General features: G+C 36.2%; 1 protein-coding gene and 1 pseudogene across 2 annotated transcripts; both read right to left on the bottom strand.

The window, feature by feature from the left end:
- Window positions 1-2,973: 2,973 nt before the first annotated feature.
- LOC122135006 (dual specificity protein phosphatase CDC14AB-like) lies at window positions 2,974-10,305 on the bottom strand. 2 transcript variants are annotated; one of them, XR_006153268.1, is made up of 3 exons: window positions 10,291-10,305; window positions 8,358-8,726; window positions 2,974-3,543 (listed from the first exon to the last, which is right to left on the bottom strand). XR_006153268.1 is itself a non-coding variant. In XM_042712441.1 (2 exons), exons 1-2 carry the CDS (start codon window positions 8,616-8,618, stop codon window positions 3,514-3,516), a joined length of 291 nt encoding a protein of 96 aa, XP_042568375.1. In that variant the 5' UTR covers window positions 8,619-8,771; the 3' UTR covers window positions 2,974-3,513. The 2 variants fall into 2 exon arrangements, 1 of the variants encoding a protein (XP_042568375.1); XM_042712441.1 differs by lacking the exon at window positions 10,291-10,305 and having other exon boundaries at window positions 8,358-8,771.
- Window positions 10,306-13,429: 3,124 nt separating this feature from the next.
- Window positions 13,430-18,185, bottom strand: part of LOC109047797 — a 34,266-nt pseudogene continuing 29,510 nt past the window's right edge.

Genomic DNA, 18,185 nt, shown 5'->3' on the forward strand with positions numbered 1-18,185 from the left:
ACTGCATGTTTCAGTGATAATTCACTAAGACACATCTCTTCATAAGAGTAATTCATTCAGGTTTCGGACAACAGAAATTGAACAACACAAGTCAGGATGCTTTTAGTTGACTAAATAGAATCAGCTCATAAATGTCATTCATTCATTTTGGCAATGAGACAAACACTGGTAGCACTGTATGTTTGTAATTGACTCAAAGAGCAGACTCCCAAGAGTCATCCGTTCCTTCGTGAATCGGACTACATTGAATGTTTTTCATTGATTGAACCGACTCACTGTCATTCATTCCTTCAGGAATCAAACTACACTGATCGCGTTTTGTGTTTTGAGACACTAAAAACATCTTAAAGGTTATTTGTTCGTGAAAATTAGGGTATTCGGGCAGACTAATATAATAATGTGCATAATAATGCCCATTGTTGCATTAGCAGAAGAGAGCACTTTCAAGCTTTTTCGTTCTTGAAAAGAGCAGCGCGTGTATTTTCTAAATCCGTTTCTCAAGTGCCCCAATCAAGTATAGATAGTATATAAAGAACAACCATCACAGTTTTGTCAAGCTGCCTTTCCGGAACCATTTCAAAGATACTTGAGCACCATTATTATAACAAGTGCAGCAGCCTTGAAACCTGCTATTTGCTTTGAGTTGATTATCAAGTTTAATGTGCATTCAAAGACAGATATTATACCATTATCAAAAGCTGAATGAAAAGGCTCGGGAAAACACGAGGACACGGTTTCAATTAAATATATTACACCTACGACAGCTATAATGTTCAAGTACCGTAACTGAACTAAAGGCCAATCACGTCTCTTAAGATTGAGTGACTTCTCTAGGAGAAAATTCTGGGCCTACAAAACCGTTTTCAGAAAATGGGTAGAAGAGAAAATTCACGACACAGATACAAGCATCTATTTGTGAAGATAATTAAAGTGACATTTTGAAATACTTTCCGAATTCGTGGCTGTGAACAGTCACTCGACTAGCAGCCATTTTCACAGCTGTCTCCAAACGCCCACGTCCCGACGCCTGCTGCCAGATAGACTCAAAATGAGACTTCAGTTCACAAATGTGTGGCCATTTTCGCAGTTCACACTTTGTTGGTTGTCAGGGAGAGAGTATAGTTGGCACTTAATTGACTTTTGTGGAGCCGTTAAGAAAAAGGGTATTTTTAACAACATGCACAGCACTTACTTGCCTATTGTAGACTAATTGGAAATCTGCACTTGAGAGAAATTATGATAGAAAATGAACAAACTAAAGCAAAATTTGTCTTTTATTTGTTCTGGTCTTTGAAATCGTGTTTACATTGTAACAGAATAATGTACAACCCACTACTTTGAATTTTAATGTCCATTCAGTATGTCTGTGAAAAGCAAACACCACTCTAACATTGTTAGATTTTCTTTACACACTGCTCCAAAAATAGATATTTATATTTTTTTAAGCAATAGATTAGTTTACATCATGTATATGTCAAAGAGGTAGAATACTTCAAATAAGATTCTCCCAAAATATATATTTATACACATAATTCACAACACCATCCGGAATGTACAGAGTGCTACAGGACTAATACAGCAGATGCAGAAAAGTCAATCATCGAGATATAATTGCATAAACTTGCACTGGGTATTTGTTTAGGGAATAGGTTAGGTTAGTTTAACACATAGGTTAGTTTAACCCCAAAATGAAAATTGTCATCATTTACTAAACTGATATCAACCTGTATGACTGACTTTTCTCTGTGGAACACAAAATATGATATTCGGAGGTATGGTCACGCTGCTCTTTTCCATTCAATAAAAATAAGGCTGCTGAGGTCCAAACGTGCGCCATATAAGTACTTTCTGGTATTTTCAGAAGAAATACGATACCAAGTTTACCAAATACGTATGATTGCTTTGCGTGATGAACAAAATGAAATTGCCAATTTGCAGAATGCTTCCTCTGTACTGTAACTCTACGATTTCATTTAAATACATTAGTTTTTTTATGACATTTTGCGCCATATTTGACATCATGATCGTAAACATTTTCTTGCACATCTCGACACTGACGTCAAATCTGGAGCAACACGTTTTGACAAGCAATTTTTGATTTTAATGAAATTTGAGAAATTGTAATTAATTTTGTGCAAATTATTATTTTTCTAATCTATATAATTGCGCAAAGATATCTTATTTACCACAGAATTGGGTACTTTTACAGTGCTTTCTTCATCAAGCTTAACAATCTTTATCATTAAAAAGCTTTGTGAATCGCGCAAAATCTTATTTTATAATTCAGGGAAGAAATAAGGTCAAGTACGGAATGAATTGAGGCTGAATGTATTGTAATTTTTGCATGAAGTAAATAATCAGAAGGTTTTAGTTTAAACCCTGCTCGTCACCTTTAAGAACACTGTATGATAAATTATTTGCACTTGATTGTAAACATCCTAAAATAACTGAATTTGAGACACAATCGCTGGAACAACCCATTCAGATTAGTTTGTACATTCATTATGTGCACTAACATAAAAGGTTTTGTTATGCATATCAGCGTCTATACTTCAGCTCTTCTATTTTACTATAGTTTGCGAGTAATTACATTTATATTCGTTATGGTTAATGTATATTTTAAGCAGTTTGAGCTATTTTATTTTATTCTCATTCGTACATTCTGAGATGTTATATTTTAGATGTGCTGGTGAAAAGGACACTCCTGAAAAGTGAAGTGTTGATGGTTGTGTTCTCAACAGCCCTTAATGCTCTTGAAACACATGCAACCTCAGATCTGTATTAGTTTAATAATAACGCACATTATGATGTCACAACTGTTCATACCGAACAAACAAAGCCCTTCATTTTCCAGAGAAAAATAAGTTTGCTTACAAATTGGTTGTGGTCTCATTAGCCGTCCGCCGTTGTGTGGAGACAAACCCCCCTTAGATCCCCAAATAAAGAAAACAAAAAATACTCATTACTTCCTTCGTCCAAAAAAAATCCCTTTGAAGATGACACGTAGCTGTCGAACCATTTTGCACCTTTCAAATATAGCCCTCGTTCTTGATATGTTACTCAGTAAATACACTCAGGAGAAAAAACGTCAGATATTTACGTCAGAACAAATTTCCTAATCCAAACATACACAAATATTAACAAACCTTGTCGTCGAGCTTAAGAACTGTAGATAAAATAGGACAAAAATAGTACAAAATTCATTATCTAAAAATATTTAACTATGTATATTCATACATGCACAGTATCTCTTTAAAAAAAAAGAAAAAACAAAAGGTGTTTTGAAAGGACAACCAAGGCAAGTTCGTGTCGTTTAACAGCATGCAGCAGATTCCAGATCAGCCATGTCGTAGCAGGACGTATCAGACCATGAGGCTCACAGTTCAGTCTCAAAACATTTCCTTCATTCCCCTTTTACGACAAGAAGTCAGCAAATCAGTGGTCACAGTGAAGGTGTCACGGGTCGGGACCAGGCCAGCAGCACGGGACGGGGGTTAGCGGAAGGTGGCGGCTTTAGTACTGAACATACTCAGACTGAAGGGACTGCAAAAGAGGGGGGAAAAAAACAGAAGATGAAATGATTACGATGCAGAACGTAATTACAGAAAATTACATGGCAGAGGGTAGTTAAATAATAGTCTAAAAAGCCAAACTGAGACATTACTATCACAGCCCTCTCTGATGTAAATGAGGGTGAGATGAGAGGGTGAGATGCGTGCAGAAAGCAGAAAAAAAGCCACTTAGGTTAGAAGACAGGGGTAGAACATGCATAGCTGAATGCTAATTATTAATAATTGCGCCACAGCAGGGGGGAACGAAAAAAATAATTTGTACAGCAGACAAATGGGAAGCAACAGAAAGCATTTTGTTCTATTTTATGTCATCCGTTTAGAAACATTTGATCAACGATTAAGATTAGCATACTTTGCATTGTTTGAACATGCAGTAAGAATATCTTGACGAATGTGTGAATTTTCACTTGATTGTAAACATCCCAAAAACTGATGATTTTATAATAGGAAATGTACAAAAATTACCGAATTTGAGTAAGTACAAAAACATCTAAAAAACACCCTTCACACTATATCTCACACACACAACACAAAAAACTCTTTTATAAAAACAACATCACACACAAAAAAAAAAACAAAAAAAAAAACCAACAGAAAGCATTGTTTTATTTTGCCGTCCAGTTACAAACATTTGATCAATGTTCTAGTAACAGCGAATTCGCATTCAAAATATTGAACTGCGCATACAGCTACTTAACACTATTTGAATCTGATATTTCTGATATTTTGTTGAATGCTTGAATTTGTGCTTAATTGTAAAGATGTTGATAACTGATGCCTTCACAGTAAGAAATCTATACAGAAAGCACCATTTCTGAAAAGAAGCAACCTTCACAAAATTAACTTTTTTCAGATTAATTCATACATTCTGAGCGGTAACATAAAAAATTGTTATTCACTTCATCGCCTACACAAAGCACCAGACAAATGGCTTAGCTGTTAACATTCTGAAAATTGACGACTTTACAGTGAAAAATCGGGTCAAAAATAACCGAATCTAAGTAGACAACTTTCGCTAACGCAACCTTTTCAGATTGTTTCATACATTCTTTACTCGGGCTACCATAAAAAGGTTGTGTTATTCATCTCGACTCCTATACAGAAAGCACCAAACAAAGCAACAGAAATCTTTGTTTTTTGCCTTGTCTGTTTACAAACGTTTTTACAACATTCTAACAACACAGAATCACATTCATTCAAAAATCGTAAAATGTTGTGCATACCGCTACTTAACGTTGTTTTAACGTCTGATAGGAATATCTTGATGAATGTGTACATTTCAGTTTGGTTGCAAACATCCTTAAATCTGACGATTTTGTTATGAAAAATCAGTACAAAAATAACCAAATCTGAGTATGCAACTCTAGCTAAAGTAACCTTTTCAGATTAGTTTGTAAATTCATTATGAGCCCTAACATAAAGGGTTTTGTTATTAATATCATCACCTACACATAAAACACCTAACAAAGCAACAGAAAGCACTTTTTTTGTGTCGTCCACTTACAAAGGTTTGATCAACGTTCTAACAACACAGAACTGCATTCATTCAAAATTATAAAACATTGCGCATAGAGCTACTTAACGCGGTTTAAACATCCGAATGGAATATCTAGGCAAACGTCAGGAATATCACAGGAAGCCCCACAGGATTCCAACGAATTGGAATGTCAGTCGTTCACAAGTTCTGCACTATCTGCAGATGTTCGTTTATTAAATATCATTTAATTTATTAAACTAATTTGATCATGCTTTCAGCTACCTGAATAGTTCAAGCTGCTCCATTTTACACATTATACCACGTTTAAAATCATTCCATAGAATTCTGAAGTGCAGAACATTCTAAAAAAGTTGTTGGTTTTTAATTTAATTTTTAGTTCCGTTAAAAGCCCAACAACATGACAATGTTGAGAAATCAGAAGCTTTACGCTAAATTTTTACGACCTAAATTTGCACTTTTTAGCAGCAAGAAACTGATGACATCTTGACTGTAATGACAGTCAGCTGTACACCCTTTGAGGACGAACATTTAACAGAACGCAGTACTGTTGTCAGAGCAAGATGGAAAGTGATATTCATCATCATTGCAGCAAAACCTCGAGTCACTACTGTTACATGTGTAGGCGTTGTGATGTTCTGAAAAAAACAGCACACTACACTCCAGAACGGGGATGATATGAGCCATTCATCAATCGCATAAACAGGAGAAAGTCTAGAAATTTGTGAAATCACATGATTAACAGTGAAGTACAGTGACATGTGCATAAAAATCCCTGACTCACAATGGACAAAAGGCACCAACAGGAAATTGTAAGGGGAACTACCAAACTCCTTCCAACAAGACAACTTCCAAGCGGTGTGCAGACGGTCCAAGAACAACAGACCACAAAAAACCCAAGCACATGGCCTTTCTGTCCGGCCTAAGCGCCCTCAGGTCACGCAATACCACAATGTGTTTTCACTGCATCGGTCAAGCGTTTCTAATAACTCTAGACCTGTTCGACATCTAGGTATTCTCAATCATAGCTCTAATAAAAGGTGTAATTATATTAAAATAAAAACAGGCAGAGTCAAGGACTCAGATTCTAATGATTCACAGAAAACACATTGAGGAATTTAACGTTTATGAAGATGGAACAACAAACACAAACATTGAACCGAACTTCAAGAAAACATTTGGTATCTGGTAACAGTTTAACCAAATTATGAATCAGTTCTTGCTTAACAACCCTAAGGGTTTGAAGTTTCAAGGTGAAGATGACAGGAAGTACAGAACTACATTTTTTTTTGCCACGGACACCACTCCCTTTCCATCAAACAGCAGCACTGACATGCCATTAGTACCTGTTAGTAGACATGTTACTGCCAAACCAGACTAAAGCTGTCAGCCTGCCACCATATTCCACTATATTAGCTACATTTTAAAGCCTACGTATGAATCCCTGCTCTGCCTTTTTAATATTTGTTTATTTAGTATTCATTTTCTTTTCCTCGGAGCATCAGTGTGGGATGCACTCAGTTAAAGCGCGACGGATTAGCTCAAAATGAAAAAAATTAGTCTCATCCTGACCACTCGATTAAAGCTCACTTGACAATGGTAATTAGGTAAATATTAGATCATCTGAGTAAGAGCTTTATGAGAACACACTAGAGACAGACGCTATACAGATTGAGATGTGACGGCTGTAGAAGTGAGTGATGTGCACGTGAGTGTGTAATTGGTAAAAAGTGAGGACATGCAACATGCTCAAGATAAGCGTTTAAAAGAATCTGTTAGGAAAATTTGAACAAAAATTACGACAGACTGTAAAGAAGCATGTGTTAGATCAGGGTGAAGTAGGAAGGAGTTTGAAAAAAAAAAAAAGGTTTCTCCTAGAAAAATGTACCATGGTAACCACAGTTTCCACTTCAACACCATTGTTATGACTATAAAACATAATAAATATTTAAGGAATCTTGTTTGAGCAGATTTAGATGATTCCAGATTTAGAAATATACAGGGATGGACTGAAAATTCTGGATGCACCTGGCAGAAAACCGAAACCAAACATGCTTTGTAATGATTATTTATTATTTTATTAAATAATATAAAGTAATTTTGTAAGACTTTTTAAATTTAACTCAATTTTAATGATATTGAATTTAAAAAAACACAAGCCAACAAAATAACCCCACTTTTACCGGAAGTAACACAAAAGTACAGAGTAACACAAAACTGGACAGAATTTATATTAATATTGGTAACACTTTACAATAAGGTTCATTAGTTAACTACTTTAGTTAACATTAACTAAGAATGAACAATAGTTCTTCAGCATTTAGTAATCTTAGTTAATTTCAACATTTACTAATGCATTATTAAAACCAACAGTTGTGCTTGTTAACAGTTAATGCACTCTTGATAATACTGATGAATCGGGATAGTGAGTGACGAGGAGCGTGAAACACCTGTGTGCTGAACACTGCCGGGCGGTGCACCATATATGTTATTATATGTAACCTATAACGTGTCATTTCCTGAAATCTGACTAGTGAACATTTAATATTTAATAATAATAACAACAATTTAATAATTAAAATAAACTTATAATAACTTAAAAATTATAAAACATGTATTTAAAATTACATTCATTTCATTGAAAAAAATATATTATAGTTACAACCATTTTTAGTAAAAATGTATCTTCATTTTTAATTTTTCATAATTTTCAGTATATATTTAGTGAATAAGTATTAGTTTTATTTAATTTCAGTAAATGTGTGACCATCTCATTTCCATTATATATATAATTGATAAACTTTAAATGACAGAAAATGAGATATCTAATTTTTATATATAATAATATGTACATAAATATATATATATTTTTTATTAATTCATTAATTCATCAAATTCTAAATAATTTAGAAATGTTTAGTTTAGTCACTTTATTGTCCACAAGTGGAAATTTGTCTTTGGCTTAACCACACAAATACATACATCATCACACAAATCACATAAAAGACAACAAGTAACACAATCACCCCTACTCACACTCAATGTGTAGTACGAATGTTTCTATGTACTTGTCATTTTCAAACTCTTCATCTTTGTGAACATATTACATTAATATTATAATACATTTAATACATTAAATACATTTAATACATTAAAACACTTAATGTATTTAAAATTATTTTGTAACTATGGCATTTTGGCAGAAACCAACAGTTACCACGGTCAGTTTTCTGAAATGCTGCTGCTGTGTGTGTATCTTGGGAGGGTTGATGGGAGGAGAGATGACTTACAGGAATGGACCGGCTGAGGTATCGTGCTGAGAGCCCGCTCAGCCCCGTCGGGGGGCTTCTGTGGTGCCCCTGTTCACTGGCCCCTAGCCTTCCATTGGCGGAAGGTCCACTTGGGGTGGTGTTGTTGAGGTTGTAGGTCAGGCTTTTTACCCCGCTGCTCGGCTTACCCCATTGCTGTTCGGGGTGCTGGGTGCTGTTATACTGATTGTTGTTGACCTCATAGTGGTAACTGTGGGTGGCGATCGGGCTGCTGTAACCCATGCGGACGGGGTGGGGGAAGTGAATGAAGAAGGGGAAGGCGGTTTCCCAGAGCTGTTGGCTTCACCATTTGGTTCGTACAGGTTACCCAGAGAGCTGGCTAACCTGGTGCTGGAGGATGGGAGGGAGGGAAACACACATGAAGGGTGGAGGACGGGGAGGGACACAACACTCATACCCATATCTAAACTGCAGGACACGGAGATCATGGAAAACTGTCTGATGATGGGACAAGGAACTGCATGCATTCTGGAATACACTGTGTTTTCTGCTGTTTAAGACATCAAACTCAGCCTGCTGGAGTAGGGCTGGGCGACTTATTATGTACTAACAATCTTTCTAATCGTAAATATTGTTTTTAATGCAATATTGATTCAGGAAAGTACCCATGTCTCTTTAAATTTATGTTTGATTCACTGATTGCAATTTAAATTAAAATGTATTTTTTATTTTATTTCCTTGGATCATATAATATTGTGTAATATTCTAATAAAGTTTCTTCTAGGTTATATGAACGTTTGAGCAAATATTACTCTGCACGGGTACACAAAACAAATATTTGGTATATATAAAATAATTTAATGTTTTTAAAACTTTTTTTTCTTGGTTATACAAACGTTAGAGAAAACATTCATTGAAAAGTTCCATTTATCCTTTTGCAAATGCTACAGGAACATTACTTTTGAATGTTTTCTGAACAATCTGATACAAGCAGACTAATGAAGAATTAAGACAATCTGGAACATTTCATAAAAAAAATGGACAAATTACATTTTTGTGCTAATGTTTTGAGAACGTTATAAACCAGATAACCAGAATTTTACATATAAAATTTTATTTCTCTATTTCACCAATGCATTTTTTTTTTCATATATTAAAATGTTTATGTAAAATAATGTGAATATATTGCTGTTTATTAGCAGGTATTTTTGTGTGTGTATATATATATATATATATATATATATAATATATATCTAGATATAAAGAATAAGACACAGCAGAAGAAAGTTCAACTCTCTTCAGCAATTAAAAAAATAACAAAGGTTATATTTATCTAAAGTCATTTTTGCTTATTAGTATGGTTGAATTGGATCATCGAAGGTCAGCAGCAAATAATTAAATTACATAAAGGACATTTGTTTGTATATATATATATATATATAAAATTAAGGTTTAAATCATGCAGCCCTAGTCCCAAGAGTGTTAAAAAGTGCTTTTCAACATGGTTTGAACACTACTAGAAAGTAGAGGGTATGTACTTGGTCCAAAAATACATGGCTATGCCCTGATAGGTGCTGGTTTGGAGAGAGTCACAGAGTGGTAGGTAGGGTGATATGACTCTGGATATCTGATTATATAACCAGCAGGGAATAAGTCGCTTGAAACCAACAGCATGGAGCAACCAACTTGGTTCCTTGCGTTTACGGCTCTCTGTTTCAGAGCATAGGGTAATCACAGAGAGGAAAGAAGGCCACCAGGGAGCTGGGAGGACATGAAACCGAGGGGGAGAGAGAAGAGAAAAAGAGACGTTGGAATAAGTTATAAGAAAGAGTTGGAAATAAAGAGGCAACAAAGAGAAAGAGGTGGACGAGTGAGAGAATAAGCAGGAGGAAGAAAGAAATAGAAAGTGCAGAGAAGATTGGAGGAAAGCTGATTAGAGGGAGGTCAGGCTTACCTCTTGAGGTTGGTTTGATGAAGATGAAGAGCGGCCAATTCGCTTGGCAGAGGCAGAGTGACCGGGGAGGATGGTGGGACTTTAGACGATTTGAGGGGGGAGATGGAGCCCTGGCCAGTGGCTTCTGGTTTCTCTCTGCTGTTAAACACACAAATACAGACACAAAATCAGCTGAAATCAAGTAACACAAAAAATCCAGTGAATTCAAAAACAGATTCAAAGTAATAATAAACTGTAAATGTTGACAACTGTTTCTTCATTACATGCCTTTGCATATATACAGCCCCCTCCCCACCCCCAATTAAAAACAAATTATAAAAATAAAATAATTCAGATTCACAGGTCACAGATAAATATAAACAAACAATTTACAAAAATATATTAAACAAATATAAATCATTTTATACACATAAAAATGTAGTTATTACCCAAAATAACTACTAATCTATATCCACTGCTACATTACACACAACTTTACATTTAAAAATTCAATAGTACACTGAAGTTCTCAAGCACAGATCTAGTTTTGCTCGCCTTCTGACTACAAAGATATAATTTGATAAAAAATAAATAAATAAAGATCAAGCCCCAACCACAGCCCTTGATGAAAAGTGCCAGACTGTCTATTCATAATAACCAAAGCTCCCAAGACCATGTTCTTCCCAAAACACATTATCTGGGAACTGAATTGTTTTGGAGAAATTTGTGTAAATATCGGAAACTCACTTCTATTTGAGTGTACAACAAGGGAACCAGAGCATTATGTTTTACAGAGTGCTTTGTTTGTGGAAAAAGAAAGCAGGAAAAAGAGAAACAGGTCAGTCACAGGCAAGGCTCCAAAATTCCTAGAACTTAGCCAGTCGGCGCTGTGGCCTAGTAATCCAGCGCAAAATGCTCCATATATATAGAATGTTTTTGTTTTATACAGGACTATTCAAATCTCCTCAAATGTAAGTTCCTTTTCTTCAGGTCTTCATTCTTCAGTGCTCTTTTCTCTATTAGCTGCCCTCCCTAACGCTAATCACAATCTCCCACACAGTTTCTTCTTTTTTCACCCACTCCAAAAACTCCTCTTTGACTCAGTTTAATCTCAATGAAATAACTGACAAAATGTAAAAAGAAGTGATGCAAAATCATCTGATTCATTAATTAATATCAAATCAACAAGAATATATATAGATATATATACATATATAACACATTTACATTATATATATTTATATACTATTTTTCAACAGATTGTCTTATGTAGAGTCACAGGTAAATATAAATATGTAAAAAAAAAATGGTCTTTTTATTTTTTGTTATAAAGTATGTATTATAAAACTTTAGGTAAGGGTTTGTTAAATATATATATAATTTTTTACAAATTATTTTCTATTTATTTAGATTTTTTTAATTCAATTAGATTTTTTTAAATATAATATATACAATGTTTTATAGGATCGTGAGAATTGTGAGAAGGATCTGCAATCTGCAATCTGCAACAGGAAGACAAGGAGGGCCAGTTATGTCCGAGAGGCCTCTTTAACTCGCCGCTCTTCATGGGAAATTAATTAAGGACTGCGCATTTGCTCAAGAGGGGGTGTTTAATTTACATCTGGTTAAACGTGCTAAAACAAGGCCTGTTCAAATTATGAGGACATCATCATGTACACGAGGACGCGGCGTCCTGTTCTCATCAAGCGGTACTTGAAGGTCTTGTTTTCTTAGGCATTTTCGGTCCCTGTGCAAGGAGGGTTGAAACTGAAGATACTTCGGGGTATAATTTGTCTTTGAGGGGTCTGTCTGAAGTACGTAAAACGGTAAGCGCCAAGTAGGTTGTGTTTGTTCCTTGGGCTATTTTTGTACACTTGGAGAGGTCTGAGGTAAAACAGCTAGTGTAGTGAGCCAACAGCTTACGCCCAAAGCATTTTTTTTTTCAAAGTTTCATTTATGAAAGTTAGATAGATTTCACACACCAAAACCAGGCCACATACCCATTTTTCCAGGTGGTTGTGCTACTTTACCATTAAGACTTCTGTTTGTAACTGACCTCTGTTATGGCTTTAAACAGAACGACCTGAAACTTGGAAAGAAAAAGTACCTGAGGAGGATGAGAGGCAGACCTAGCCCCTAAATAAATCACAAAAAAGATGCGTACTACTTCTATTTTGAAAGAATTTAGTATGTAGCATGCATAATGGGCCCACTTTGTCATATTTATTACATGCCATCGATACCCAGGGTGGGGTGGGGGGGGTTCTGGGGGGTTTTTGGGGTTCTTTTTTGGGTGTGGGGGGGGGGGGTTCGGGGGGGGGGATTATTCCTACATTTCTAAATGTGCAGTAATAAAGCGAGCACAACATTGTGGAATACTATATACTAACATATATACTAACCCAGCCCCACTTAAATGTAGTACGGGTCACGTGTTTAAAAGTTTTTGCATACTAATTTTCACAAACCAGTACACAGCATACATTATACTCTATATAGTATCGCAACTAGCAGTTTCTAGTTAGGCTGGTGTTCCATTTCAAAAAGCTCAGGACTCTCAAAATCAGCGATATAAAAGCAGAAGGAAAGCAGTCAGATGTTTCTTGAGGGGTCAGCATCTCTCCAATCGACACACATCGTTACTATGCGCCAACCGAGCTCTGCGCCGCTGGTACAAGTCAGCACGTCCACTGTTTTCTTTTTGTATTCATTGCTGCAGCTCTGTGTCTTGCATTTAAGAGTGGGGACTGGAAACGCATCTAACCGTGGCCTGGCATCCTTTTCGCTACTATCACTTAGCTAACATGCTAATGGAAGTTGAAAGAGTTGTGATAAAATGGCTTCATTCGCATGAACGAGAAAGATAAGGAGTTGCATTTGATGTAATGTGGCTCATCATGAGAGACTGATGAATAGAAGATGTGATATGGTCTTAAGGTTAGCTTTGATTTTATGTTCAGGTTGAGATTCAAGCCAGACAGAATAGAATACTGCATCACAAAATGCCTCTTTAATGCAATTTGTATGCAACAGTAGAGTTGCATTCTCAGTGTGGCCACAGGGGGCAGGTTACAGGTTGTGCTATAGTTAAACATATTAAACGATTTGATTTTCCTGCAGAGACCAAAGGAATGGCGTCTTACCTTATGGCTCCAGCTTGTCACAGGACCTCGGTTGCCGATCGACCCTTTAAGGCACGCAATTTGTCTCCTTGGTCATTACCGAGATCGTTTCTCCACATAATCGTTCTGTTGAGAGTCAGAGAACATGTAACTTAAACGTCTGACATAATTCCATTAAGATATGAATTGAGTTTAATTAAACTTTTATAATTATTACCAAAGGTCTAAAATCTGATTTACAGTATTGGCAGGCACAATATATCTGTTTAAAATAAGCTTTTTTTTGATTATTTAAATAAATGTTTCATAATTATATACACATTTATTTTATATTGTTATGTATACTTTGTATATTTTATTTTATTTTATTTTACATAAATATATTTTATTATATTTATGTATATTTTTCCCTCAGTGTATAACAATTAAAAACATTGATTTAAAGTGGTAAAATACTGATATTATACTGCTACTGACTAATCATACTGATATACAATTTTGGCCCAGTATTGCTAAGGGTGATAAATAATTTCTTTTTCTTTTTCTTCTTTTTCTATTCTAAAAATTGATATGGTACTGTTATATTGTGCATCCTAATTTAAATAAAAATGGCCTCACCTCCTCCATACGGTCCAAGCTGTGTGATTTAAAGATGGAGGTGTTGATGGAGAGGTTGTCCATACTAGAGATGAGGGGTGAGGCACGGATCTGTTCGCTCATACTGCCGCTGCTTGGAGCGGAGAATATCTCCATGCACCCAGCAGCTCGCTTGCTTCCTGTACAGGTACAAAGAGTACAGTTCCCATCAATTTCCTGTTGCATATCTTGTTTTGCACAAAACTAATTCAGCCGTATGGAAAGAAATCTGGTCTCAGACCCAAACCATTCATTCAATGCCAATGCCAGATAAGGGATAATTTTGTGTCCGGCACGCAGGACAATGGAATCTCACACGTCTCACAATGGCCTAAGGAGGGAAATATTGCCTGAAGATAACGTTCATCTGTCCCACAGTGGGCATTCTCTACAGTGCTACGGGGGCAGCAAGCATTGTGTCAGGCCCAACAAAACACTTGAGAGATTAGCTTCAACTGGCCTTCACATGACCAGTGCTCTGTTTTTAAATCAGACATGACAGAAAAGTGAACCATGGTCGAGTTATATGGTGCACGAAAGCCCTTACTGATATACGAACACTGAATCAGACTCCCAAAGCCAGAGTTGGACTTGATTCAGCCAGATCTGGAACATCTGCTGACCTTCCTGATCTGCTTAGCGAGGAGTGCGCTCTTGAAAACACTTTCGAAAAATACACAACTCTGAGCCAAAATTAGAGCACTCGTCGACATTATGTAAATGTAATGACCAATAAAAAGGCAGGAAAAAAGCCTCAGGAAGGTGTAAAGAGCCCAAACAAACTAGTGGTGCATTGTGGGTAAATGTTGGGACTTACTCTTCTCGGTAATGCTGCTGGGGGTCCAATAACAGAAGCCGGGTCTGCAAATGCGGATCCAAGCGATGGCGTCAGCAGCCGTGAAGCGGTAGTGCTTCATCAGGTAGCAGCCAATCAGAGTCCCCGTCCGGCCCAAACCCGCTGGAATAGGTTGGGAAAAAAGGTCTTAGGTGTTTAAAATAATGTATTATTTATATCAACATTTATCTATTAAAACACTAACTGCAACATAAAAACTAATTTTTTTGGGGCTCATTCATGTATTCCTAGGTATCGTAAGGCCACATTACCATAACATTAATGAACGTTTGGTTCGCTTTCAGTTCCTGTGAAAGCATAAACTACAAAAAAAAAAAACCCTTCATCTTTGAGAGTCTGACCTCAATAATAGGGCATTTTTAATGTTTAATGTTAAAATAAAAACAAAGCCATTTTGACAACAATTATCCTCTTTTGCACAAAATAAGTATGTCAATGAGGCGACGCTGTCATTTGTGTGGCTGTATTTCCATGTCTTTGATTTAAGGGCGTCTCACCCTTGCAGTGTACGGCCACCGCTCCATCCGTGCTCTCGCAGATGTGCAGGAAGCGGCGGGTGAATGGACGTCGCTGGGGCGTGCTGCCGTCCACGAAGAACAAAAGGTCGTAATGGTCGAAACCGGCATCAGTGAAGCGCTTGGCTTCGTAGATCTTCTTGTTGAGGCGTACTATGGTGGTGACGTTGTGCTTCCGGAAATATGGGAAATAAGCCTCGGGGGCATGTAGAGGGTAACCTGCCACACAAGAGAACAAGAACAACATAAAATAACAAGAATACAATTGTGTATGTATGTATATGTATATTATATATATATATATATTATATATATATATAATATATATATATATATATATAATATATATATATAGAGATATATATATACACATATTTTTTTCTATAAAAACTGCAATCAATAAATATCTAAGTATAATAAATAAACATAAACATTTATTTAGTGGAATATATAACAAATCACCCAATTACCACCTGCCATGCAAGAGAAGAGAAAGTATTAAAAAAAAAAAATCTTCAATTATTATTTATTTAATATATATTTCCTATATTTAGATATAATATTATGGGAAATAATAATTTAATAAATGTATGTTTATTAAATGTATATTAATTTAAAATTACATATTTTGAATAAAAAAAAAATTTAAAATATAAATTATTTATAAAGTCATTTAAAATAATTCCTATATTTAAACATAATATGAAAAACAATTCTATATTTATTTGAAATTTATAAATATTAAATACATAATATAATTCCATTATTTAGACATAATAATATGGGAAAATAATTATCCAAAAAAATATATTATATACACAATAAACTTCCCATTAACCTGTAACAAAAAAGTAGTACATCCATACACATGCAATGAAAAAAAAAAAAAAAGACTTAAAAAAAGTTTTATATTTCGGATGAAGGACTAAAATCCCTTTGAACTATTAATCAAACCTTTTGCTCTGCTGCTACTTTTATCCAGTATATGTCAAATCTCTAATATCGAATGTTGCACTCTTCTCTGTGTGTGAATCTGGACGTCAGTGTTTATTAGAATAAGGGTGCCCTCTACTGTCAAATAAGTGAATTACACCAAAACATCACGGCAGAGAACCGTGCTTAAATAAAGACATTCTGGCTAAAAAGATGGCCAAGCATCCTTACCGGTTCTCTATTTAATTTTTCGGATTCTGCCCCCCCACTGAAAAGCTGAGAAGCTTGTCATTTCACTGAGCCAGTTAAGATTCTCCGTTCTCCAACCGCTGCCAGGGCAAAAAAAGAACATGAGAGAGAGAAAATTTTAAAAAGGGATGGAAAGGTTATGGATGTATGGTTTTATAATGTCGAGTTTTTTGTAAACCACCTCTACATGCGCCACACCGAGAAGTGCGCGGTGTGTGCGCGGGCGGACCCCGGGAGTATCATGTGGCCTGTGCGGGTTAAAATGTCTTTTGGTTCCTGGTTGAAATAAACTGGATTATGTAACAGGCTTGAGGAGCCAATGAAACACAGAAGTCTGGCAGTAACTCTCTTGTCATCACATGCCTGCTGGGTATTTGCCTTATAACAAGGGGGCATTAATTACTCCATCCATCTGCTTACTTGCTAACATCGAAACGAATCAAGTGCCGGGAATCTGGGCGGCCACGGTCCTGAGCGTTGAGGGTGGAGCACACAGTAGTCGTGGGGTGGGGTGTGGGAGGTGCATTAATACATGGTCTGTCACTGACAAGTCACCAAAAGAAATCCGTAGTCCCGAAGCACAGTGGGAATCAAGGAAAAGAGAACAGTTAATGGTGTGGTGAATGGCCCGATCTGGTTGCCAGTCAAAGAGCTGCATGTACCATAGACTAATTTCAAAAGGCATGATACAGACATGAAAGCACAAAACACCACACACACTGATCCCCTCGGTATAAGGAGTAATTAACACCGTGTACTGCACGGCTGAAATGTACCCGACTGGACATAACACGCAGAATCCACGTTGAAGTGTACAATTGGAACACAAGAGTTTTGTCGGTACCTCAACTAGACTTTGCGATATCCTGTGGAGATTCGCTACAACACGTCAGATTTATACGGCTGTTATAAAAAGGAGATGGGGGGCGGAAGCAAAGAAGGAGAAGAGATCAAAAGGTTCGGGCGGCGGAAAGCCAGTGATCCGCAATGGCAAAGGCCTCTAGTTACTGATTCTGTGTTTCGAAAAGATGTGTACACAAATTGTCAAGTAACTTATAGCTAGCAGAGGATAAGATAATCCTCGAGAGAGGATTGAGGATTAAAGATAGACACGAATGGAAGTACATAGGACATTCAATACACAGCAAGTGAAGTGAGACACATGACATCTTTACTCCACTCTTTAGGGGAGCACCACAGGTCAAAGACAAACACTGGCAAGCACGAACAGCTCAACATTTGAACATGACCACTTGTCCAATTTTTTATCTTTTTCTATTCTTTATGTAGTTAAACAAGTTTTTGATTATAACTTTTTACAGCAAAGCCCGAGATCTTCCAATGTACCTAAAAAAAACCCAACAACAAAAAGAACAACAGTAACTGGGGGTTTACAATACAATGTTACAAAAACAATATTATCAATATAACAACGTACATCTCTGGATTTCACTAGGCCTGATAAAAGTATCAATAAGTCCAAAACCAAAATTTGTATTGTATTTCTTGTGTGGCACCATGTATTTTGGCTGCGGGTACCCACCCTGTCCATTTGTCCCAAATTATGAATATGTATTTAATATGTATTTAATATGTATTTAATAT

The sequence above is a fragment of the Cyprinus carpio genome, chromosome A22, assembly GCF_018340385.1.
Source record: "Cyprinus carpio isolate SPL01 chromosome A22, ASM1834038v1, whole genome shotgun sequence".
Taxonomy (NCBI): domain Eukaryota; kingdom Metazoa; phylum Chordata; class Actinopteri; order Cypriniformes; family Cyprinidae; genus Cyprinus; species Cyprinus carpio.